This window comes from Halictus rubicundus, chromosome 9, assembly GCF_050948215.1.
Source record: "Halictus rubicundus isolate RS-2024b chromosome 9, iyHalRubi1_principal, whole genome shotgun sequence".
In the NCBI taxonomy this organism is placed as follows: Eukaryota; Metazoa; Arthropoda; class Insecta; order Hymenoptera; family Halictidae; genus Halictus; species Halictus rubicundus.
Genome location: NC_135157.1, coordinates 1,519,206 through 1,545,435, shown reverse-complemented (window position 1 = coordinate 1,545,435; position 26,230 = coordinate 1,519,206). Strand labels below are relative to the sequence as shown.

The window sequence follows — 26,230 nt, the reverse complement described above, 5'->3', positions numbered from 1 at the left end:
AATCAAAGGAGACTTCTCAACAGATGAAATTAAAACAGAAATCGAAGAGCTTAACCTACCAGATACAAAAATAATCAGCCTTACAAAATTCATCTTCAATAAACAGAAGCCAGACCAACACCACTTCCTATTACAAATTAGCAGGGAAAGCCGGACCGCCGCCCTGTTCAAAATCAAAACACTTGCATATCAGAAAGTCAGATGGGAGCACCTCCGAAAACCCCAACTGTTTCAATGCAAGAAATGCCAGCGCATCGGACACGCAAGCAAAAATTGCCAACTAGGCTACCGCTACGTAAAATGCGCAGAAAACCATGGACCTGGCAACTGCCCGCTCACAAACACCGACAATCAAACCAACCTTAAATGTGCTAACTGTGGACAAACCGGGCACCCAGCCTCATACAAAGGCTGCCCCTACATTAAATTTGCACTAAAACTAAAAAGAGACACAAACAACCACAGCCAGCAAACAATGAACAAGAGAATTCAAAGGATCGCCACAACTGTAACACCCAACATATCATACGCCCAAATGATAGGAGGACCAAAAACACACGCACAACCACCCCAAGAACCACCGACACCGCCGCAACCAACTCACACCACCAACATTCGCAAGAACACCGGAGCGCCCAGCCCGCACAACATCGAGAACCCATCCACCCCACAACCCCCGACCGATTGGATAGAAAGCATAAAAACCGAACTAGCCACGCTCATCACCACACAACTAAATCAAATAGCCACACAGGTATCTATAAACTCCGAGAAAATAGAATTCGTTCTTAACACTCTATTCGAAAAACACAATGGATAATAACGCCCCCCCCCCCCCAAACCATAAAAATCGCGGCCATCAACGTAAACTCTATAATCACACACCCCCGCAGACTCGATCTAAAACAATTTCTTCTAGAATATAACCACGATATAATATTATTATCCGAGACAAAGCTCAACCCCAATCACTCCCTTAAATTCAAAAGCTACAAACTACACAGGAAAGACAGGCCCAATGCAACCCAAGGCGGCGGAACCGCAATCCTAATAAAAAATAACATTCCCTGCGAACAGATACACACCCCCTCCTCAACCAACAACAAAATCTTAGAATACACAATCATAAAGACAAAAACCGAACACAATAAAACACTATACATAATAAGTGCATACGCGACGAATGACAATAGAACACTATACATCACCGAACTTGACCACCTATTCCACACACTAAAACTACACGACCCCAATAATTATTACATAATTGCTGGAGATCTAAACACAAAAAGAAAGGACTGGGGAGACTCAACAAACAATCAAAGAGGACGCTACTTTAAAAAGTGGGAAAACAAACACGACTTCACATACAGACTTCATACTATTACAACCACCACCCCCACATTCAAACCGGGCCTGTCTTTCCTGGACATCTGCCTCGCAGATTCCAGGTTACAACTATTAAACAGCTCCACCGGGAAGGCCAGTACGCTGCCCTACGACAGCGACCACTTAGCCGTATCAATGAACTTCGAGCTCCCCTCCAAAATCCATTCAGCAACACACCCAGAAGCCATAAACCTAAACTACAAGGCCACTAAATGGAAGGCCTTCACAAAAGACATAGACCGAAACTACACAAACACGATTCCTACCGACCGTAACCTAACAACCACGGACATCGACAACAACCTACAGACCATTACAGACGTAATCAGGAACGCAATAGACACACACACCCCTCAATTCAAAACACGCAACAACACCACAATATACATCAACCGAAAAATCGCCAAACTCCAAAAACACAAAAAAACACTGACAACACTGCTACACAAACTACACCTTACAGACCTTAACTCGCACCTAACCATAACAAAAACAGCCAAAAACATCCACAAACATCTAAAAAAAAAACTACAAACCGAATTCACTAAATCCATAAACTAATACTGGACAAACGTGATCAAACAAATCGACCACAGAAATACCGACACCTTCTTCCCTAAAGTCAATGCGATCTTCAGACGAAAACCACCATCCTCAATAGATGACATCCACATAAAACAAAGCGACAACCGAATCCTAGACAGAAGCAAATGCAACACAGCGACCCTCCATAAAAAGAATGACAGTTTCATCCTGACCACCCCGACCGATAAACTTAACGCCATAGGAGCCTATTACGAATCAATTAACTCCCCCCGACACCTAAACGAAGGGACAAGACTGAAAGAAATAATAGACAACACGGCTCGCACCATAACACACGAATTCACAACAAACCGACACACCAAGGCAACCATCACACAATTCACAGAATCTGTTTAGGATTAAGCGTAGAGATAACTTCGTGTTAAGACGCCGATGTCGAGCGATACGCCGCGCCCGTGTTTTTGTCGATTCCCGGTATCGCGCTCGTGACGCATGATCACGTGATTACCGACGATCACCGTTAATCGCTCGCATTACCTCGTCGCTCAGACTCGTTCTACCAACCGCCTGATTAACACGCTTTGTATCGCGCCCAGTTCTTGCAACTATCGTTTATTGTAGCCATTCGAAATCGACCACCGGTTCGACTCGATTGCGCGCCCGCATTAGTTTACGCGAATTCAGAAGAATAAATCACGGTTGTACAGCCCCGTGCTCAGTCTCCACAATATTTCTTTTGATTCCCTCCTCCTGCTCGCGCTTCCTGCACCTACTCCCAATCCGGCCTCCCTTCTGTGTTTGCCCCCGATCCTTTCGAACTTTCCATACAGTCCACTCCTCACCATTTTCGTTCCGGGGTCCCAAACATATTGGTCCTTCGAGCCGGATCGGTTTCGCACGGTGTATCGTGAACAGTGAGCACGTTTTTGAAGAATAAAGATGGCCGCCAAACTCGAGGACTTGCTGTTGGAGCAGGAAGCCGCCATGAAAACTCTCGCTCGGGTTCTTCCAAACGTGAAGAAAATTGGGCAGAATAATTTCACCGTGGCCAAACTCCAGCAACGCCTGGCGTTCCTTAAGGAATCATTTTCCGTCTGTCGAGAGAATGATCGACGCCTCCAGAGCTTCCGAAAAATTGAGGGAGCCCAGAAGCTGGACTACTTCAAGGACGAGCAGTTCATCCTCTGCGAGGACGAGTACCACGTGGCAGCGGATTTCATCGCCGATTGGATCCAGAAGCTGACCGCGTCCGTTCCTGCAGCGCAGCATCCAGCCACGCCAGTCGCAGCCCCATCACGCCGCGATCTACCCCGCATGAGCCTACCGACGTTTTCCGGGGACTTCCACGACTGGGAAAGCTTCCGAGATAAGTTTACTGCCCTAATCCTCAACGATGTCTCGTTGTCCGACGTATCGCGTCTGCATTATCTCGGGTCATGTTTAACAGGTACCGCGAGCGATCTTATCCGTAACCTGCCGATTACCGATTCGAATTTCAAAATTGCATGGAAGTTGCTCGTTGCCCGGTTTGACAATAAGAGAGGTCTCGTGAATCTACATCTCCAATCGCTTCACTCCTTGCCGCACGTTTCGACGGAATCCGCGAGCGAGCTGACCTCTCTGCGCGACAAAGCTAACACAGCGATTCAAGCACTGCGAAATCTCGGTCGTCCAGTAGATACCTGGGACGACATGCTCGTATTTTTAATCGTCGCGCGCCTCGACCGGTCCTCCCGAAAAGCGTGGGAATTGCAGTTGGGAGCCTCTATCGAATACCCGACGTATGCCGAGCTCGAGAACTTCTTAGAGTCTCGAATTCGCGCGCTCGACGCTCTCCACCCGACATCCAAACAATCGAAGCGAAACATAACGAGTCACGCCGCGACCTCCAACCGTGTACCGCGTCCTCGAAACGCACCTGTGTTATGTTCGCTGTGCCAGACCGAACATCGCTTAAACGCGTGTCCGCTATTCAAATCGAAAACACCATCACAACGGTTTGATTTCGTGAAGGGTGAGCGCCGGTGTTTTAATTGTCTGAGCCAAAAACATAGCGTCCAATTGTGCCCAAGCAAGTATGCCTGTCAAAAGTGCGGAGGCCGACATCATACGCTCTTGCACTTTGACTCAATGCCCTCCGGTTCCGACGGACATGAATCATCCTCCAGGCCAAATGCACCTCCGTCGGCGAGTCACCCGGTTGCACTGCATGCCTCGTCTCACACCGCGTTCGCTACCCCCCGAATTTTGCTGGCTACGGCGTGGGTCACCGTGACTTCCGTCGCCGGTCGGTTTGAACATGCCCGAGCGCTGTTAGACCAAGGTTCCGCCACCACGTTGATGACGGAGGCGCTCGCGCAACGATTACGCGTACCTCGTCGCCGCGTCTCCGTTGCGATTACCGGCATCGGAAATCGCGCGATCAATGCACGACATGCGGCCACAATCGACATTCAATCAAAGCGCGGAATCGGCCCGAGTCTGTCAACAACTGCGTTGATCCTAACTTCATTAACGCGTTACATCCCTGAGCGAAGTGACCAATCGATCTCGTGGCCTCATACGCGCGACCTTGATCTCGCTGACGCAAATCCGACGAGCTCCGATCCCATCGATCTTATCATAGGAGCGGACTTATACGGTCTTATATTGGTGGAAGGACTCCGCGCTGGATCCCTGCACGAGCCAATCGCGCAGAATTCCATATTCGGATGGTTTTTGTCCGGACCCGCCGGCTCGACCGAGTCCTCGTCCGGTCCAGTTGTCCCAATCTACCACTGCTCCCCGTCCGACCCGCTGGATCTCGACCTGCGTCGTTTTTGGGAGATTGAGGAGATCCCGGCCATCTCACCTTACACAGACGAAGAACAAGAATGCGAAAATCATTTTCGCACCACGCATAAACGGGACTCGTCCGGTCGTTACATGGTCCGTTTACCCTTCAAACGGAACCCTCCAATCGACATCGGGCACTCTTACCGAATAGCCGACCGAATGCTCTCCAAACTGGAACGTCGACTGCAATCAAAACCGAAACTCTATGCCGAGTACGATGATTTCTTACGCGAGTACCTCCGCCTTGGGCATATGCGCAAGGTCCCTCCGTCGCAGTACGATGACCCTCACGCCGTATATATTCCGCATCATGCGGTAATCCGCGAGAGTAGTGTCACAACACATCTTCGGGTTGTCTTTAACGCATCCAGCCCCACGAGTAACGGCACTTCGTTAAACGACCATCTGTTTATCGGTCCCAAACTGCACACGGACCTTCCAGCTATCATCCTTCGGTGCCGACAATATCGGTACTTGCTTACCTCCGACATTACAAAGATGTATCGCCAAATATTGGTCGATCCGCAAGACGCGGATTATCAGCGAATATTGTGGCGGTCGTCCCCTTCAGATCCCATCGATCGTTATCAGCTGCTAACCGTAACCTACGGCACAGCTCCGGCCCCCTTCCTCGCGCTTCGGGTGCTAAAACAACTTATCGAAGACGAAGGGTCCCAATTCCCCCTGGCCACACGCGTTCTCCAACACCACCTTTATGTGGACGATTGTGTCTTTGGCGCGTCCGATGAATCGACGTTAATCGAAACTCGTAATCAGCTAATTGCATTGCTCAGCAAGGCACAGTTCCGTTTGCATAAGTGGACAAGCAATGCGTCGCATTTGATCGCTGATATTACTCCGCCTGACCCTGGATTAAGCCAGGAGAAAATCTTGCAGTCCGATGACACGGTGAAAGTCCTTGGGGTCTCGTGGAGCCCCGAAGTTGATGCTTTTCGCTTCCGAGTCACACTTCCCGTGGAGGGCGCGTGCACCAAGCGAGGCATACTGTCGACCATTGCCCGTCTTTTCGACCCATTAGGCTGGGTCACCCCCGCCACCGTATACGCCAAAACGCTCATGCAACAGCTGTGGTTGCAGAAGTGCAGTTGGGACACTCCCCTTTCTCCGGGCCTGCTCGGGCGCTGGGAGAAATACAGTGCAGAATTGCCGATCTTAGAATCTCTATATCTTCCTCGATGGACGAAACAAAGCCCAGATATCGCGTCGTATCAATTGCACGGCTTCGCGGATGCGTCGACATTAGCGTATGCTGCTGCAGTGTATCTGCGCATCGTGACGTCTTCCGGCCGAATCGTCATCTCGCTTCTAGCCGCAAAATCGAAGGTGGCACCGGTCAAGCCGTTGACGGTGCCACGGCTGGAACTTTCAGCCGCCCTTCTCCTTACACGCCTCGTCGTCTTCGTGCGACAAGCATTGCACGAGTTGCCGAGGACGACTCCTTGTTATTGCTGGACGGACTCGACCATCACCCTTTGTTGGCTGCGGCAACCCGCGTCAAAATGGAAAACGTTTGTCGCAAATCGAGTGGCCCAGATCGAATCCACTCTGCCCGATGCCATTTGGCGCCACGTACCGTCTGAGGAAAATCCCGCCGACTGCGCATCTCGCGGTCTGCTTCCGTCTCAACTCCTGGGTCATGACCTTTGGTGGACAGGCCCTTCGTGGCTGCACCACTCGACCGACCTTTGGCCGTACAATATTCCCGATGCTCCATCTAGCGCGTTCACCGAGGCACGTCCGACCATTTCGGTCAATCTTGGCCTAGCTCACACGCCATGGGACCTTCGGGACCGCTTCTCGTCGTGGCCAAAATTGCTGAAGGTCACGGCATACATCTTGCGATTCGTAGCCCGCATTCGAGAAAAGCCCGGCGTGGGCTCAAACTTTGTAAGGCAGGCCCTCAATGGGTCGGAAGTCCAACTCGCCAAAATCTTCTGGCTCCGACAAATGCAGCAAGAGCTTTTTCCTGACGAGCTGCAAGCTCTTCGTCACCATCATCCGCTCAATAAAAAGAGCAGTATCCTCTGCCTTAACCCATACGTAGACGAGGACAACCTAATTCGAGTCGGCGGTCGGCTAAAAAACGCCAAGTTATCGGAACGAGCAAAACATCCGATTATATTGAAATCCCATCCTTTATTGACGCTCATAATTGTTAACGCTCATCTGCGAGCCCTCCATGCCGGATCGCAGCTGACAACGAGCCTTCTCCGCCAAGAATATTGGATTTTGCGAGCGCGTCCCACAGTCAGAACCGTTCTGCACAAGTGCGTTAAGTATGCACGCGAAAAGGCCGCACCTCAAAGTGCCTTGATGGGAGAGTTACCGGACTTTCGAATTACCCGTTCGGCTCGAGCGTTTACACATTGCGGTGTCGATTATGCCGGCCCGATTCAAACTCGCACGTCACCCGGCCGCGGTCATCGGTCTCGCAAATCGTATATTGCCCTATTTATTTGTATGGTCGTGAAGGCAATTCACTTAGAACTCGTAAGTGACTATTCGACCGCTGCCTTCCTTGCAGCGTATCATCGTTTTTGCTCGCGCCGCGGCATCCCCAGTGCCCTTTATTCCGATAACGGCACAACGTTCAAAGGCGCCGATCGTGAGCTCGCGAGCGCGTTCCGTGCAGCCACGCGCGATCCCACGACGCTCAATCGATTAGCGCTCGATCGTGTCACGTGGCACTTCACGCCCCCCTCCGCCCCGCACTTTGGAGGATTGTCGGAGGCCGGCGTGCGAAGCGTCAAGTACCACCTTAAACGCGTTGTTGGAGCCCACACACTCACTTTCGAGGAATTCGCGACGTTACTTTGCCAGGTCGAAGCTTGTATGAATTCACGGCCACTAGCTGCACTATCGGAAAACTTCGACGACTATTGTGCTCTGACACCTGGACACTTTCTGATTGGATCAGCCCTCACCGCTGTTCCCACTCCAACACTGCTCGACTTAAAAGAAGAACGTCTTTCGCGTTGGCAATTATGCCAACAAATGGCTGAAAGTTTTTGGCGACGATGGTCGCAAGATTATATGCAAGGACTCCAACAGCGCGTTAAATGGAAAACCCTAAAGCCCAACATTGTTGTCGGACAATTAGTTTTATTACGGCATGCTAATCTCCCCCCGTGTAAATGGGAGCTCGGCCGCGTCGTCGATTGTCATCCCGGCGGTGACGGCATCGTACGTGTTGTGACGGTGAGAACCGCGCAATCCCAATACAAGCGGCCCATCGTCAAATTATGTATTTTACCCGTCGACCTTCCGTCCGAGCCGCCTTGCCCGCCGCGCGGCAAGACGCAATCCGTCGATACCGTATAGTAAATTGTACCGAGGTTCAACGGCAAACAGAAGTCACATGTATATAGTGTATAAAATTAGATATAAGCAATGACGCCTCTGTCTAGCCGCGACTCGCAAGACACCTGTATTTTGATGACTCGTGTAAACATTACGTCATGCCTCGCCAACCGTTCACGGCGGGCGGCAGTAGATATTTAAACACGCACTGCCGTCTCCCTTTTAAACACCACTAGTTTTCTGGATTTCGGATTTCTCAAGAAATCCAAGGCGGGCGGTATGTTTAGGATTAAGCGTAGAGATAACTTCGTGTTAAGACGCCTGTTCGGGAATCGGTGACGAGTTGCTCCGAGCAACACGGGCAGCGGGCCGATCCCGCGACTGTACGATTCAAAACCGCGCGCGCTCAGGCGTAGCGCTAATTAGCTCCCGAGCACGTCCGTCTCTGCGAATAAGCCCACGGCACACTAGCCAATCGTCGCACTCGCGAGTGACGACATCCGCGAGCGATTCCCGGAATCGGTCTTCTTTTTCGGCGAACCGTCTAAGCGATCGCACGTGACACAAAACCGTTCCTTTTAAGCCGTGATTTCCGAAAGTACCGCGCTTACCGGGTAAATCACACAACGTATATCGTGTACGCAGGGTTTTAACGATCAAGTCTGAACCTTTATTCCAAATACAAGCGTGACAACGTGTAGTGCATTCTTTTCTTATCGACCGACCACGTGCTCGATCCGATTTTCCTGTTCGCATAGTCCCGGCGCTCGGAGTTTTCGCCCTATCCGTTTCCGACCATCCGCCTCGAATTTCCAAGCCTTCCGATAAGGCTGTCCCAGCCACCCATTCCCAAACATTTTGGTCCTTCGAGCCGGATTGGAATCGAGGAACCACGTGCCGGAAACGCCGCCATTAATACGGAGACTCCCTTGCCGACACCATGAGCCAGTTCGAAGAGCTGCTTCACAAGCAGAACCAAACTCTCAGATCCATCGAGAGGGCTCTATCCAATTTTAAGAAGCTGGGTCAAGCCAAAATGACTTCAGCAACCACGCAGAACCGGATGGCCGCCCTGAAGGAAGCCTTCAACCAAGCGCAAGACCTCGACGCGAGACTCAACGCTACTGCTGATCCGAAGGCGAAGTCGAGTCACCCCTACTTCGCGGACAGCGTCTTCGAAGCGGCTGAGGACAACTACCTGGAGGCATCGGACTACATGGCAGAGGTACTGAAAATCGCTACCGCCGCCGAGCCGGCATCCAGCAAAGGTGTGAGTACCTCTCCAATACCTACGTCCAGGCCGACCGCGCGTCTACCGCAAATCCAGTTGCCGTCGTTCGACGGATCGTTCGAGGCTTGGGAAAGCTTTCGCGACCGTTTTTCCTCAATGGTCATCGACGAACCCTCCCTCGCGAACGTTGACCGATTACATTTCTTGTGCTCGTCGTTAAAGGGCGAAGCGAGTAACGCGATTGCTCACCTACCAATCACCGACCAGAACTTCGCCGTCGCGTGGGAGCTCATTACGTCGCGATACGAAAATAAACGCCGCTTAATCACGACGCACCTTACCACGTTATTTTCGCTCCCGCAAGTAAATTCCGAATCGTCGCGAGAATTACGTGACCTACGCGACCGACTCAACGTGTCTACACAGGCGCTCAGAAATCTAAAACGTCCAGTTGATCAATGGAGCGATATTATTGTTTTCCTCGGCGTTCAAAAGCTAGACCGATCGTCGCGGAAAGCGTGGGAACTCAAATTAGAAAACGCGAACGAGTTTCCAACGTATGCCGAACTCGACACGTTCCTCGAGTCGCGATCGCGAGCGCTCGAAGCCATGGCGCCGATTCAAATTGGAGGTCCAACCGAAACCGTAATCGTGAAACGACCGAAAACGAAGTCACTCGCTACGCACGCGACCGCTGTCTCCACCGCGACCTGTTCTGTTTGTCGACAGAACCACCTTATTTACCGGTGCCCGACGTTCGTCGCTCAATCGCCGTCCGACCGCTACAATATAATCAAAACACAGCGACGCTGTATCAACTGTTTCTCGGCTAAACACGCGAGCGCGCAATGCACGTGCCAACACCACTGTAAGGAATGCAAGCAGCGGCATCACACGCTCTTACATTTTCCACGCGCCTCCGATGATCAGCGCGTCGCAAACCCGAATCCGGCCGTCGCGTCCGATAACGAGCCCACGATCAGCGCCAATCTGGTCTCCGACTCGCCAACTCGTTACGGCGTGCTCTTATCGACTGCCCATGTACAGGTACATTCACCACACGGTCGGCGTACCACCGTCCGTGCGCTCCTGGACCAGGGCTCCGCGGCGACATTAATCTCAGAACGGACCGCTCAGTTGCTGCGCCTCCACCGAACGCGGACACTAATTCGAGTCACCGGTATCGGCGAAACGCAATCAGTCGCAAACTCCACGGTTCGAATCACCGTTTCTCCAGCGAGGAAGGATCAACCTGCATACTCGACGACGGCGGTGATATTAAAAACGCTCACGAATTACGTGCCACCTAAAAAACGAACCGATATTAATTGGTCTCACCTTTCAGACCTGGAGCTGGCCGACAGAAACCCCATGAGCTCGGAGCCGATCGACCTCATCATCGGGGCCGACTTATATAGCCAGGTCATAGTCGGAGGCATACGAAGGGGCTTACCTGCAACTCCGGTTGCCCAGAATACCACTCTCGGGTGGATCCTATCCGGTCCCGTTGCATCCTCTCCAACCCTATCGTCCATCGGTGTCCATCACTGCGCCAACATTGAGCAGCTCGACCAAGCCCTCAGAAGGTTCTGGGAAATCGAGGAAATCTCCACCTGTAGGTTCCTTACGAAGGACGACGAACAATGCGAGAACCACTTTCGTGAAACACATACCCGTGATCCAGATGGACGCTACGTCGTCCGCCTACCATTTCGTCATGAGCCACCTTTCGAATTAGGCGACTCCCGCCTCGCCGCTCTTCGGAGCCTGCAGCGTGTCGAACGACGCCTGCACTCCAACCCTGCCCATGCGGCCCTGTATCAGGACTTCCTGCGTGAGTACGAAGTCCTCGGTCACATGCGGCAAACCCCGGTAGCACCAATCCACTCCTCCGATCAAGCGTACTATATTCCGCACCACGCGGTGTTCAGAGAGAGTAGCTCCACGACGAGCCTACGCGTGGTCTTCAACGCGTCCTGTCGTACCACCAATGGCCAGTCTCTGAACGACCACCTTCTACCGGGTCCAAAGCTCCAAGGCGACTTGATTGCCATCCTGCTTCGCTGGAGGCAGTCTAGGTTCGTCTACGCGGCCGACATCGCTAAAATGTACCGCCAAATTAAAGTCAATGAGCACGATCTCAACTATCAGCGAATCCTGTGGCGCCCTTCGCCAACCGAACCGATTAAGGAGTACCAACTCCGAACCGTTACTTACGGGACATCCTCAGCTCCCTTCCAAGCGCTGCGAGTCATCCCGCAGCTTGCTGTCGACGAAGGGCAGCGATTCCCCCTGACCGTTCCGGTCTTGCAAGACCAAACCTACGTCGACGACTGTCTATTTGGTGCCGACAGCCCGGAGCTCCTGCGACGAACTCGCGATCAGCTGATCGCGCTGCTCCAAGCAGGCGGGTTTCGACTCCGTAAGTGAGCGAGCAACACATCGTCCCTGCTCGAGGACATTGACCCAGCGGATCACGGACTAGCATCGACCAAATCGATCACCACCACAGACACGATCCCAATACTCGGGATAGCGTGGATCCCCGCGCTAGACCGATTCCAGATTCGGCTCCATCACTCCACCGAGCCAACCAACACAAAGAGAGCGGTCCTGTCAGCCCTGGCACGTCTCTTCGACCCACTAGGCTGGATCGCCCCGGTCGTTGTCACGGCCAAGCTGATAATGCAGCGATTGTGGGCGGCACGGTGCGATTGGGACGAACCTATTCCCGACAGGCTTCGCCACGAATGGCAAACCTATCTCGGTAATCTTCCGGACCTTGAGGCGATCCAGATCCCTCGTCCCATAGCGTCGGGCTCGGTCCGAAGGCGAAGTCTTCACGGCTTCGCCGACGCCTCCTCGACGGCCTACGCTGCAGCAGTCTATATCCGCAGCGTGCTTCAGGATGGCCGAGTAGAAATCGAACTCCTTATAGCGAAATCACGGGTGGCCCCCGTGAAAACCATTAGCGTGCCTCGCCTTGAACTGAGCGCCGCGCTCCTACTCGCCAGTCTCGTCGCCTTCGTCCGCTCATCGTTACGGTACGAACAGTGCGACACCCACTGCTGGACCGACTCGAGCATCGTCCTCACCTGGCTCAGCCAATCTCCGGCGAAATGGAAGACCTTTGTCGCCAACCGAGTAGCAAAAATCCAGGCGTCTCTTCCTGACGTGCTCTGGCATCATGTCCCAACGCAGGACAATCCTGCCGATTGTGCATCAAGAGGCATATCCCCACGCGAATTGCAGAGTCACCCACTCTGGTGGCACGGGCCAACCTGGCTTGAAAAACCTTCTGAGGCTTGGCCGACTCGCACCTTCGACTCCACTTCGCACACAGAATGCGAAGCGCGACCTGTCTCCATCGCCAGCATGGTCTCAGTTCCCGACAAGGTCAATTTGGCTTCACGCTACTCGTCGTGGCCGAAGCTGATCCGGGTGACCGCGTATGTGCAGCGCTTCATCAAAAGGCTGCGGTCGCAACCTCGCGGCTGCACAACGACGGCCCTCCTCCCGGACGAAGTCGCAGAAGCAAAACGCCACTGGCTCAAGCAAATCCAAACCGATACATTTCCTCAGGAGCTGCGTACGCTCGCCGCTCACGGGACCGTTCCCAAACAAAGTCCGTTATCATCCTTGAACCCGTACCTCGATTCGGACGGGCTCATCCGAGCCAAAGGACGGCTGTCGAAGGCGCAGCCTGAAACCGAAAACGAACCGATCATCCTTCGCTCCCATCCTCTCCTGTCACTCCTCATACACCATACCCATCTCACGAACCTTCATGCGGGACCTCAGCTCACACTCGCGTGCCTCCGACATGAATACTGGATTCTGCGAGCACGTGCAACAGTACGAGCTGTGCTGTACCGGTGCGTTCCATGCACCCGGGAGCGGGCTGCTATTCCTCACCAGCTCATGGGGGATCTGCCAGCCTCACGCGTCACTAAAGCTGAAAGAGCATTCATTCACACCGGCGTCGACTATGCAGGTCCGATTCAGGTTCGAACCGCTCGTGGAAGGGGACACAAGTCACAGAAGGCGTACATCGCCGTATTCATATGCCTCACCACGAAGGCAATTCATTTAGAAGTTGTCTCCGATTACACATCAGCAGCGTTTCTCGCCGCCTATCATCGGTTTGTCTCCCGAAGAGGCCTCCCGCGCTCTATGTCCTCCGATAACGGCACAACATTCCACGGGGCGAATCGCGAGCTAACGACAGCGTACCGCGCCGCCACCCGCGACCCCGACGTCCACAATAAACTCGCTATCGACGGGGTAACTTGGCACTTTCTACCCCCCACAGCCCCTCACTTTGGAGGACTGTGGGAGGCAGCAGTCAAAAGTGTCAAGCACCACCTAAAACGGTGTATCGGTGCGCACACGCTTACCTTTGAGGAGTTGTCGACGTTCCTCTGCCGCGCCGAAGCGTGCCTCAATTCCCGCCCGATCGCTCCGACGTCCGAATGCCTCGACGACTATTCCGCCCTGACACCGGGGCATTTCTTAATCGGTGCCGCCCTCGTCGCGAGTCCGGAACCCAGTGCCCTGCACCTGGCGGAGAATCGGCTGTCCCGATGGCAACTCATCCAACGACTCACGGAGACCTTCTGGAGAGCCTGGATGACCGACTACGTGCAGACACTCCTCCAGCGTCCAAAGTGGAAAACAAGGCAAAACCTAACCAAAGTCGGCCAGATAGTCCTGCTCCGGAACACCAACACTCCTCCGTGCACGTGGGCACTGGGCCGTATCGTCGCGTGCCATCCGGGCGATGATGGGCTCGTTCGAGTCGTCACCGTAAAGACAGCCCAGGCTGAATTCAAACGCCCGATCGCGAAACTCTGTTTCCTCCCGGTCGCGATAAACGAGGCGAGCGACGCGTCCATTAGCACGTAAAGCCACGTCCCCCTGTATAATTGTACATACCGCGTAGCTCTAAGTTAGATTTAATTAGCCTTAAGTTGTATAAAGTACATTAGTCACTTACCTGTACGTGACATTCGAACAACGACACCGATTGTCAGCCAAATTACGCAGTTCGGCGTGTGACAGCGGGCGACCGACCACACGCGAACATTACCGACATCAGCCGAATCTGCCGATCACTCGTTCCGTCCGCCGATGAAGCACGTACGTGCGAAAATTGTAATGCGCTTGCGCCACGGCAATCCCGTGTTGAACGCACCCGTTCAACGGGGGGGGGGGGGCGGCGTGTTCGGGAATCGGTGACGAGTTGCTCCGAGCAACACGGGCAGCGGGCCGATCCCGCGACTGTACGATTCAAAACCGCGCGCGCTCAGGCGTAGCACTAATTAGCTCCCGAGCACGTCCGTCTCTGCGAATAAGCCCACGGCACACTAGCCAATCGTCGCACTCGCGAGTGACGACATCCGCGAGCGATTCCCGGAATCGGTCTTCTTTTTCGGCGAACCGTCTAAGCGATCGCACGTGACACAAAACCGTTCCTTTTAAGCCGTGATTTCCGAAAGTACCGCGCTTACCGGGTAAATCACACAACGTATATCGTGTACGCAGGGTTTTAACGATCAAGTCTGAACCTTTATTCCAAATACAAGTGTGACAACGTGTAGTGCATTCTTTTCTTATCGACCGACCACGTGCTCGATACGATTTTCCTGTTCGCATAGTCCCGGCGCTCGGAGTTTTCACCCTATCCGTTTCCGACCATCCGCCTCGAATTTCCAAGCCTTCCGATAAGGCTGTCCCAGCCACCCATTCCCAAACAACGCCGATGTCGAGCGATACGCCGCGCCCGTGTTTTTGTCGATTCCCGGTATCGCGCTCGTGACGCATGATCACGTGATTACCGACGATCACCGTTAATCGCTCGCATTACCTCGTCGCTCAGACTCGTTCTACCAACCGCCTGATTAACACGCTTTGTATCGCGCCCAGTTCTTGCAACTATCGTTTATTGTAGCCATTCGAAATCGACCACCGGTTCGACTCGATTGCGCGCCCGCATTAGTTTACGCGAATTCAGAAGAATAAATCACGGTTGTACAGCCCCGTGCTCAGTCTCCACAATATTTCTTTTGATTCCCTCCTCCTGCTCGCGCTTCCTGCACCTATTCCCAATCCGGCCTCCCTTCTGTGTTTGCCCCCGATCCTTTCGAACTTTCCATACAGTCCACTCCTCACCATTTTCGTTCCGGGGTCCCAAACAGAATCAAACAACGCCAAAGACCCTCAAGACACCGACGACGAAATTTCACCATTCTGCAACCCCTACATAATAAACAACATACTCAAAAGACTTCCAAACAAGACATCCGTTGGGACAGACCGAATCCCCCCGATAGTTCTAAAACACTTACTGAACAAAATAATAACACATCTGGCAATACTATTCAACAACGCCATAAACAATAGCTACTTCCCAAAAATCTGGAAAACGGCCAAAGTACTCCCCATAATAAAAAAAAAAACAAAAACCCGAACGACCCCTCCAGCTACCAACCAATCAGCCTAACACCAAGCTTGAGCAAAGTTTACGAAGCCGTCATTAACAACAAAATATCACAACACTGCTCACTACACAATATCATACCAGACTGCCAATTCGGATTCAGACACAAACACGCAACGACCCACGCCATCCACAAATTCATTTCCGACGTAAACAGCAAAATCAGCAACAACCAACTAGTAGGCGCAGCCCTACTAGACTTAGAAAAAGCCTTCGATTCGGTCTGGCTCAACGGACTCCTGTACAAACTACACCGGAAAGAATTCCCTAAATGGCTAATTCACACAATACTAGACATGACAACCGACAAACAGTTTATAACATGGGACGGAAAGACAACATCAACGCAGACATTCCACATTACAGAAGGGCTACAACAAGGCACAGTAAACTCCCCTATATTATTCAACATTTATACCAGCGATCTCCTTAAGGCGTTCGAATTTAACAAACCAAATAGGGCTGCTGTACTGGCATTCGCGGATGACCTTATAACATACACCTCAAGTAATAGAGTAAACATAGTACAAACAGATCTAGAAACAACAGTCAACAAAATAAACAAATACTATAGTGCCTGGAACCTCCGACTAGACCCCCAAAAATGTGAAACGATTCTATTCCGCAAACCTCTCCACTACCTATCCACCAAAATCAAAGCTGGCGGCAATAAATTCCAAATCAACACAATAGTACCCGGAACAGCATCCATTTGTAAAATCCCGCACAAAAAATCGGTTAAGTACCTCGGAGTTCATATAGACTACCTGCTCAGAGGCAATGAACACATCACGAAACAACTCGAAAAGGCAACCACAGCCTTTAAAGCCAACAGCCGGCTGTTCTACAATAAACACCTCCCCGGAAAAACTAAAACGATATTATACATGCTATTAATCAGACCAATACTAACTTACGCAGCCCCCATCTGGTGGAATACTAACCACACCATGATGGAAAGAATAAGGATCTTCGAGCGGAAGTGTCTTAGAACATGCAACCAAATTCACAGATCCGCGAACACCAATTGGCAACATTACATAAATAACGCAACACTGTACAACACAGCCGACATACCCCGAATAGATACATTCCTAATAAAACTGACAAGAGACTATTTCAGCAAACTACCACACATCGAAAATAACATAACAAAAGAACTAGCAAACCCCGACCTATCAACCACACACAGACAGCTTAGCACAGGTTACCTACCCCCACAAGCATTCACCTTCTGTGACGCAAACGGACTAATACAAGACGACAACAATACTCCCATAATATACCATTGGGGCCGTAATAAAGCGGACAAACGTATAGCGTACACCGACCAAGAATATTCCGAACACCCAGAACGATTCAAATTCTCACCGACACTTCCGCTCCGAGACAGACTCAATTTCGACCGCCTACAATTTAAGAAGCATTGGTGGCTCACAAACAATAGCCCCCACATTCAGGCCCTCCGTACCCGCGGATCAACCGTACCCCGTAGACAATCACCGCAATAAATGCACCCCATACCTGGGACTAAGAAAGAGACACCTACACTTCCACGAGAACGCCGGCCCATTTTTTTTTTTTATCGTGAGAAAATGTTTAATACATACCCCGACTCCCTGGGGGAAGCCGGGGTTATGTGGGATTCTCTCCGGGGGGCGGAGCCCCCGGAGACTACCCACTAAAACCTCACGCCCACCTAAGCTAAAGGGGAGGTGCCTGGATCACGCGAGTACTCAACAGGACACCCCCCAGCTATCATCATACCCCGGGGGAGGGGTTAACCTCCCCCACTGCCTACGCTATAAGACCCCGGGCGGAGGGACCCGCCCGGTGTCCCCATCCCTGGAGCCTTCGGATTGGGCTTCCCGAGCCCCAGCTCGGTCCACTCACAACTCTCGGAGTCTTCGTGCCCCGCTCGGAGCCGGTATCCCGAAGGAACCAGCCCCGGCCGAGGCAAGAAGACGCCGCCACCGGAAGGAAGGGCCGTCGGAGGCGTGATCCGGCACGCCCCGACCCTTCCTTTCCCCAAACCCCCCACGGATCCCCCTCCTCAATCGGGGAGGGACGGACCGACACCCCCCTACACCGGGAAAATAACCCGGGGGTGTCGGCCTATCACGGGGGGAGCTATGCTCCCCCCCGGGGGCCCGGGTCAGCTCACACCCCGGGCCCCCAAGTTCACCGCCCCCAGTCGTGGGGGCATAACAGGGCGCGGGGAAACTCCCCGCGCCGACCCCACTCCGCGCCCCACCACCGGGGGCACACGTTGACGCGGGGGAGACCTCCGCGCCCTCCCAGCCGTCGCCGCCCCCCTCCTGGGGGGCACACGCCGGCGCGGGGGTCGTCCCCGCGCCCATACCCTCCTCGCGGAGCCCGGGTCCCGTTCCCGGGCCCGCTCGGACGGGAACGCCGGCCCATGCCACGTAAACAGCCCTAACCCTAGCTTAAGATGTAAATAACCGCGCATTGTACATACACCCTAGTCGTAAGTTTAGTTAAGTTAGCTAGTAAGTAATAGATTAAGAACAAATAACTTGTGACGTGGCATATTTGTCCACGTCCCGCCGATCAAGGTCGAAAGACCGGGCCACCCTTTGGCAGCATCGCGGCAACAACGGCTGCCGTGATCGATCTCCCTGGGAGCACCCGAAACCCCAGATCCAGAAATTGACGCGGTTTAAACGCCGCGCCACTTGGCGCGACGAGAAGTTGCAGGACCGGGACCGGGTCCCTGGGGGGCCCGGATACTTTTCACCTCTCCCAGGAGCGCGGAAAATCCGGAAAGGAACGCTGAGGGACCGGCTACAAAGGACGCCCGCAAGGATACATCGAGGACGACACCGAGCCCGGGTTTGCCAACCCGGAGGCGCCGCCGAGGAATTACGGATCAGAGAAGGCCTTCATCTCGACCTCGTCGTCGCCTCGCCCGGAAAAATTGAAGAGGATCCGTGAAGGGATAGGCCCGAGGTCTTCCTCAGCGGGAGTTGGCCAATCAACGCGTGTCATCGGAAGAGCGCTAACCAATAAGTTTGTTGCCGGAGGCCCCGGACCGCTAGGTGCGGCCCTGACGCGTGCGAGCGAGTAATAGGTCCGAGCGTCGCGCGGGAGCGGGAAAAATGAGGAAAGTGGGGGACGCCTCGCTTCCGCGTTTGCGAGGCTTCGCGAAATAGGTCACTGTGCCGCCAGATCTAGTCGGGTTTAGACCTTCTACTATTGCTTAAAAGAGTCAGTTTTTGTACGACCTATTGCTGCCGGAAGGACGTGGTCACGCTGCAGACCATCGAGCGAGCGACACAGCTTAGTAACCACGCTGCCGGGTGGTAAGTGCCGACTAGGCTTCTTTTCGTGTCCTTATTATTTTCGCGTTGGCTCGGTAAGCGTTTTGCGAATCGGCCGGACTTCCCGTCGAAATAAAGACGGAATCTCGCCCGCCGGGAATCGCGGTTCGAGGGAATTCGCGAAGGGGGTGAGACCGTCCGTCGGTCATCGGGCGAGGGATTCGTTCCGATACCGACCTTTGGCGATATTTGCGAATCTGGGGGTGTCCCACGGTGGGACGACGCGACGTAGGCCGTACCGCCGTTTCCGGCTGTTTCCGACGGTCACCGTCTTTAGAACCTTGCTGCCGCGTATTCCATCGGAATCCGGTCGCTTCTCGACCGGCTAATTGCCATTCGTAGCTGCCGTACATCGCGCCTACGATCGGATTCGACGCGTAGGAGAGTAGAATCGGGAGAAATAAGCGCGAGCGACCGTCCAACTGTCGAACGATTGTACTATACCGCGCGGGCTTCGTTTCCATCGCTGCCGGGTCGCCCCGGCAGCCTGCTGTAATCAGAACGATTAATAAATGTAAAGTCGAAGCCCATTCTCGTCTATCTTTCTTTCGTGAGAAACCTTTCCGCCGCGGGAAACGTCCCGCATTCCTTCCGCGTAGTACCCTGGCCCGGACTGTCGCTATTCAGGCCCTCGCGCGGTCCTCGTGGGTTCGGCAGAATAATTAGCGTCTCGCGTAATTTTCGAAATCGTTCGTGTGACACTTGCGAGTGTCTGGCGCCCGTCTCGAGTCCCGAACCTGGTAAAGTCTTCCGTCGGGAAACACGCCGAACCTGCGGGGTACCGTTTGTCACCGGGCGAAACACGTTCCGCGCGGCCGAACGTGCCTAGCCCGTCGTGGCCCCGGTTTTCGTCCGTCGGACGGGTCGGAAAACGCGGGCCCCGTGACAAATTGGCGCCCGAACATCTGGATATCTCGCCGGGAAAGTAAACTGAGAAAGGGCTTTTCCATAGAAAAGAGATACGCGAAGAGTGCGGGACTCTCACGTAAATTCTATCGTGTGGCCGGAAATAAAGTCGGAACGCGATCGGTGCCGTCGCGTCGTAAAGACGAATACCTGCGTGGCGAATAAATAGAGAAACGCTACAAAACGAGCCAACGTTACCGAAATTGTAAATTGATTGATAATTTTATGATGTTATATTATTTATGAAATGCAATTTATTGTGACATGCTGTGATATTATTTATGAAATGTTATTTACTGTGATATGGTATTTGTGAAATGTTAACTATTCATGATAACGGTCAATTTATTTGTGAAATATTTCAAGTGATATGTGATAAATGGTCATTCTGCGGATCCCGGAAACACAAGGGAAAGAAAACCACGTATAATGACCATACAATGTTGTGAACCTCCATGGAATCAAGTACAAATTCGAGTAAATAATTAAGAAAATAATAGTACAACTGATCAAAAGATAAAAATTTCAGTTCCATTGGTAATTACATTAGCTGCCGATTTAGTAATCCGAAGAGTCGTGTATTTATTTTGTGATTTCTTAATTTATTTCATTATTTCTTGAGTAATTTCGTTATTTCTTAATTTATTCTGTTACGTTTTCATTTTATTTTGTTATTTCTTAATTTATTTCGTTAAGTTTGGATTTTAGTTAGTAAATCGCGTATTTATTCCGCTGTTTTCTAATTTATTTTGTTATTCCGTGATTTTATTTTTGTTACCTCGTACTTATTATCCTGTTTGCTAATTTATTCCGTAACGTCTATAAGTGCTTTGTCAATCCACTGTTTATTCGGTTACATTTTTAGCAAATCCGTAATTTTATAACTAATGTAGTTCTTCGGAAATGCAAGTAAAAATGGAAAGATAGTACTTGATGAAGTGGAGAATTATTTACGATGATATGTTGAACTGAATTATTTGTGATGCCTCTTTGAAAGATTTAATATTTATTATTGATGCCTAATTGAATTGCACTAAATGATATCGAACTGAAATTGATGATATAATGTTCAGATGTACTGCTTATTTAATATGCTATGTGTCATTTATATATGTAATTTGCGGTGATGGAAGGGACGTTTTGAGAAAACGTTTCGTAGGAATTGTGCCGTCGGGAAACGTGCCGTCTTTGTAGTCGTCAAACGTACGAAAATAAGATTGGCGATCGGGAAACGAAACATTGGCGAAACAATCACGCGTAAATAGCGAAAAACATTTAGCGAAATAACACACAATTAGCGACAAACCATAATTAACGTTGTAAAAATTGCTGGGGAAAGCCGTACGAATAGGAAAATCAATTCACGCTGCCGGAATAAAATTTCGAAACACGCGAACACACCCGATACATTAGCGAGGAATTTAGAGATAGTTTTTCTGTTGCCGATTGGGACAAGGGACCTATTGTTCGTACGCGTACCGCGGCAAGGACATCGGCCGAGGTCGCCTCGCCCGAGCGAGGTAACCAAAACATAAACAGACCGGGAATTTATAGCCTTGCCTGAAATGCGAAGTAACGCGATACAAAGGGACTCGGGAAATAGTAAACAGATGAGCGACATGCTCAAGCCAGAACTCGACGAGGGGGACGAGGGGGAAGCGAAGTCGGTCTACGGGGAAGCATCGGATGAATGGCCTTTGTCCGACGCAGAACCAAACACCGAAAACAATAAATGGGCGGAAAGATCACCGCCGAAAAATTTTACGTTGCCGGTACCGAACTTTAACACTCAAGAACCGATGCCGGAATTTCGCGATGATGAACCGAGATCGAACCCCTTATACCTCGTATCCGGAATAAAACCAAGCCATTCTAAAGCGAGGCCGCCGAGCATATCACGCGAGTCATTTTACCGAGGCACGCCAACCGCAGAAATAATGCGTAAATGGCGAATAAAATTCTCAGGAGCACCAGGAGAGGATTCGGAATCCTTCCTGGATGGCCTAATGAAACAACGTAAATATTGTAGTATCGCGGACGAAAATTTATTACGCTGTCTGCCGGTATGTTTAGACGGGATAGCGGCCCATTGGTACGAAACGCGGGAAAATAAATGGACGTCGTGGAATAAATTTGTTACCGAATTTAGGAAATTCTTCGGGGATCCCGAGTATCGTGAAACACTGGAAAGAAATATTAAAGATCGCTATCAAGGGGAAAATGAGCCAGTACGCGATTACATTGTAATAATGCGGGCAATGTTTAACAAATTAAACCCATCGTGGCCGGAAGATAAAAAGATTCGGAAAGTATATTGGGGCGCGAAACCAATTATTAGACAGGCAATAGCACTGACGACAATAGTAACGCTGGAACAATTAGAAGACGAATTATTAGAAGCAGACCGACAGACGAACATGACGACAAGACATAACCCAAGAGCGTCCGAAATGGCCCACCCAAGCTTCGCATACGACCCATATCGATACCCCCGCCAAAAACAACAGGGAAAAGGGAAATGGAATAATAATGAATACGCGTATGCAATGGCTGCCGTTTCAAACGTTGATAGCGAGGGATCCAGCGAAAAATCCTCCAGCCCTACCCGCGAGAATCGAAACGTAAAATCAGAAAGAAAAATGATACGGCCGCGTAACACCTCAACGCAACGGACAGAAACCTCCGGAAAAGACGACAAGCGTCAAGTACCGCCGCGCGACAAACAACGCACGAGCGGGAAAACATCGCTAATATGCTGGAACTGCCGTAAGACCGGGCATATGTCGCGAGATTGTCGCGAAGAGCCTCGGCTGCATTGCTACAGCTGCGGAGCGGAGGGAGTCACAATAAAAAGATGCCGCAAATGTAATAGATTCACGGGAAACGAGAAGAGAAGTCGCTCGGAGGGGCCGGAGAGACTTCACCCGAACTAATATCGGCCCGCGTCGAGTTAAAAGAAAAAGTAAAAACACCGCCGGTACTAACAATAAAAGCATATATCGGAAAGCTGCCGGTTCGCGTATTAGTAGACTCGGGGTCTACGATAACATTTATAAGCCGGGCCGTAATCACTAAAATAGATGCCGGAGAAATAAAGTTAAAAAGAACGGAACGTCCATGCTATTTCCTTTTAGCAACAGCTGCCGTAGATCGAGCAACGGAAGAAGCGAAATTCAAATTACGAATCGGGAGTAAAGAATGCCACTTATTAGCACGCGTGTTAGACAACCTAGTAACACCGGTATTATTAGGGATAGATGCAATAGCAAAATTCGGAATTGTCGCGGAATACCACCGGACTATTTGGTATTTTGCAGAACGGCCGGAGGAAACGTTTAGTTTCAGCGATACCCCCCACGCGACGATTTGCTGCGGGTTACAAAAATTAACCGACATAGAGAAGGTTAAATTGGAAAAATTTCTAGAGACTTCGCTGCCGGAGTTCGAAAAGATGACGGGGTTGACCGACTTGATTAGCCACAAAATTGACGTTGGCGACCACCCGCCTATAAAACAGAGATATTATGCCGTCTCTCCTAAAGTGCAGGAAGCAATATACAAGGAAGTAGATACCTTATTAGCGGATGGCATAATCGAACCGTCACAAAGCGGCTGGTCAAGTCCAATAGTGATGGTCAAGAAACCAAACGGGAAATATCGATTTTGTCTCGATTTTAGAAAAGTAAACGAGGTCTCTAGAAAAGACGCGTACCCCTTACCACTCATGACGCAGATACTAGACAAGCTACGCGCCGCGAAATACATTTCGACACTTGATCTCAGCCAGGCGTACTTCCAAATCCCCTTAGAACCGGGAAGTCGCGAAATCACGGCGTTCACGGTACCGGGCAAAGGATTGTTTCATTTCCGCCGCATGCCGTACGGGCTCACGGGAGCACCGGCCACCTTCCAACGTTTACTAGATCGTTTGATAGGGCCAGAAATGGAACCCCACGCGTTCGCATATCTGGACGATATCATTATCGTGACGAAAACGTTCGACGAACATCTCGAATGGCTGAACCGCGTACTAGAACGTATCAAAGCTGCCGGACTAACAATCAATCCCGAAAAATGCGAATTCTGTCGCCAGCAAGTCCGCTATTTGGGATTCGTGGTCAGTCACGAGGGGCTAAAAGTGGATGCCGACAAGATAAAACCAATCTTGACGTACCCTCCCCCGAGAAACGTGAAACAGGTGCGGCGATTTCTGGGAATGGCATCCTGGTATAGGAGATTCATTCCGAGATTCGCAACACTTGCCGAACCGCTGAACAGCTTACTGCGGAAAGATCGGGTATGGGAATGGGAGGACGGACAACAAACCGCCTTCGAAACCCTAAGGGATGCGATCGCAACGGCACCAACCCTTTCGTGCCCTGATTTCGAAATCCCTTTCACCTTGCAGACGGATGCGAGCACGGTAGGATTAGGCGCCGTTTTAACGCAAGAGGTCGAGGGAATAGAAAAAGTAATCGCGTTCGCCAGCAGGTCTCTCACGCTGCCGGAGAGAAAATATTCCGCAACGGAATTAGAATGTCTAGCTATAGTCTGGGCGGTACAGAAATTTAGGGCATATCTGGAAGGGTACACATTTACCGTCATAACCGATCACAACAGTTTGCGATGGTTAAGAAAGTTGCAAAACCCGTCAGGAAGATTAGCGCGTTGGGCCCTACAACTACTGGAATACGATTTTCAGGTTGTGTACAGGCAGGGCGCATTAAATAAGGTGCCGGACGCCCTCTCGCGCGTTTTTGAGGGGGGGGGGTGTCGTTGGGGGGGAAACCCCGATAGCTGCCGTAGTACGCGCGAGTTGGTACGAGGGAAAATTCGCGGAGGTCGAGAAAAACCCGGAAAAATTTAAAGACTGGTCCATCCGTAGCGGGGAGTTATATTGCCGAAGAACCGATCCTTTGATCGCAGAAACGCTAGGGCAAGACGGGGACGAATGGAAATTAGTTGTCCCCGAGGAGCGCAGAACCGAGATCCTGCAGGAGGCGCACGATAGTCCGCAGGCGGGACACTTAGGCATAGAAAAGACCTACTATCGAATCGCGGCTCGCTACTACTGGCCCGGCATGTATCGTACCGCGGTAGAATACGTAAGACGCTGTACTACCTGCCAACTTACGAAAGTGGAGCAGACACTCCCTTCCGGGTTGATGGGTCGGCGCCGTATTGACACGCCGTGGTCGGTGATAGCTGCCGACATCATGGGCCCGTTCCCCCCTAGCAGGTCCGGTAACGCGTACCTCCTAGTAATCCAAGATCTGTTCACAAAATGGATAGAGTGCGCCCCGCTACGACGTGCGACCGGTCCGAAAATTGCCGAGGTTCTAGAGGGGTTAGTTTTCTCCCGGTGGGGAACCCCTGACGTGCTCGTGACGGACAACGGCACCGAATTTGTGAACAAATGTTTGCGCGACCTTGCCGAAGACTACGGGATTCGGCTCACTACGACTCCCCCGTACCACCCGCAAGCAAACCCGGTGGAACGCGTCAACAGGGTTCTGAAAACAATGATAGTAGCATATATTGGAAGGGATCATAGGGACTGGGACGTGAATCTACCCCAGTTCCGTTTCGCGTACAACACAGCAAGACACTCAGTAATACAGGCTTCCCCAGCCTTTTTAAATTTCGGGCGAGAACCGCGACCGGCCAAATGCGTGCGAGCGGAGGTAGAGCCGCCTATAGATCTCGAATTAGGATCCACCGCGAAGTGGAAAGAGCGGGTTACCCAGCTGCCGTTATTGAGGAGCTGGGTGATAGAAAACCTGGAAGATGCGTATAATCGCCAGGCGCGACACTACAATTTGCGACACCGCGATCGGGAGTTCGAGGTAGGGGATAAGGTTTTAAAACGGCAACGCGTATTATCATCGGCAGCGCAACACGTAGCGGCGAAATTAGTACCGAAATATACAGGGCCCGTAGTTATCACGAAAAAGATTTCGCCGGTCGTATATTGCGTAGCGACCGAGACCGGCAAGGGCTTAGGCAAAGTCCACGTCAGCGATCTGAAAACGTTCCTTCCATCACGAGAACGAGAGAGCCAGAACTAAAGAGAAGAGTTTCATTTCAGTATCGTGACGCCTCTCTGGAAAAAAAAAAAAAAGAGAAAATAAGCTGCCGGAAGAAAAAGGATGGAGCCGAGCC

At 51.5% G+C, this 26,230-nt stretch overlaps 2 protein-coding genes and 1 long non-coding RNA gene across 3 annotated transcripts; 2 read left to right on the top strand and 1 right to left on the bottom strand.

The window, feature by feature from the left end:
• The first annotated feature begins 2,874 nt into the window (after window positions 1-2,874).
• Window positions 2,875-8,782, top strand: LOC143357342 (uncharacterized). Its single transcript, XM_076793754.1, has 3 exons — window positions 2,875-3,382; window positions 4,562-6,881; window positions 8,737-8,782. Exons 1-3 carry the CDS (start codon window positions 2,875-2,877, stop codon window positions 8,780-8,782), a joined length of 2,874 nt encoding a protein of 957 aa, XP_076649869.1.
• Window positions 8,783-9,031: 249 nt separating this feature from the next.
• LOC143357341 (uncharacterized) lies at window positions 9,032-12,965 on the top strand. Its single transcript, XM_076793752.1, has 3 exons — window positions 9,032-11,744; window positions 11,835-12,771; window positions 12,905-12,965. Exons 1-3 carry the CDS (start codon window positions 9,032-9,034, stop codon window positions 12,963-12,965), a joined length of 3,711 nt encoding a protein of 1,236 aa, XP_076649867.1.
• Window positions 12,966-13,117: 152 nt separating this feature from the next.
• Window positions 13,118-14,431, bottom strand: LOC143357474 (uncharacterized). Its single transcript, XR_013082819.1, has 3 exons — window positions 14,319-14,431; window positions 13,720-14,266; window positions 13,118-13,277 (listed from the first exon to the last, which is right to left on the bottom strand). It is a non-coding gene; the product is annotated as an uncharacterized LOC143357474 (long non-coding RNA).
• Window positions 14,432-26,230: the final 11,799 nt, after the last annotated feature.

Coding starts and splice junctions, on each gene's coding strand:
- LOC143357341 (XM_076793752.1), top strand. CDS start 9,032: ATGAGCCAGTTCGAAGAGCTGCTTCACAAGCAGAACCAAACTCTCAGA. Junction 11,745..11,834: donor AGCAGGCGGGTTTCGACTCC/GTAAGTGAGCGA, acceptor TCACCACCACAG/ACACGATCCCAATACTCGGG. Junction 12,772..12,904: donor AAGCTGATCCGGGTGACCGC/GTATGTGCAGCG, acceptor ACATTTCCTCAG/GAGCTGCGTACGCTCGCCGC.
- LOC143357342 (XM_076793754.1), top strand. CDS start 2,875: ATGGCCGCCAAACTCGAGGACTTGCTGTTGGAGCAGGAAGCCGCCATG. Junction 3,383..4,561: donor TCTCGGGTCATGTTTAACAG/GTACCGCGAGCG, acceptor ATCTTATCATAG/GAGCGGACTTATACGGTCTT. Junction 6,882..8,736: donor GGTCGGCTAAAAAACGCCAA/GTTATCGGAACG, acceptor TCGTGTACGCAG/GGTTTTAACGATCAAGTCTG.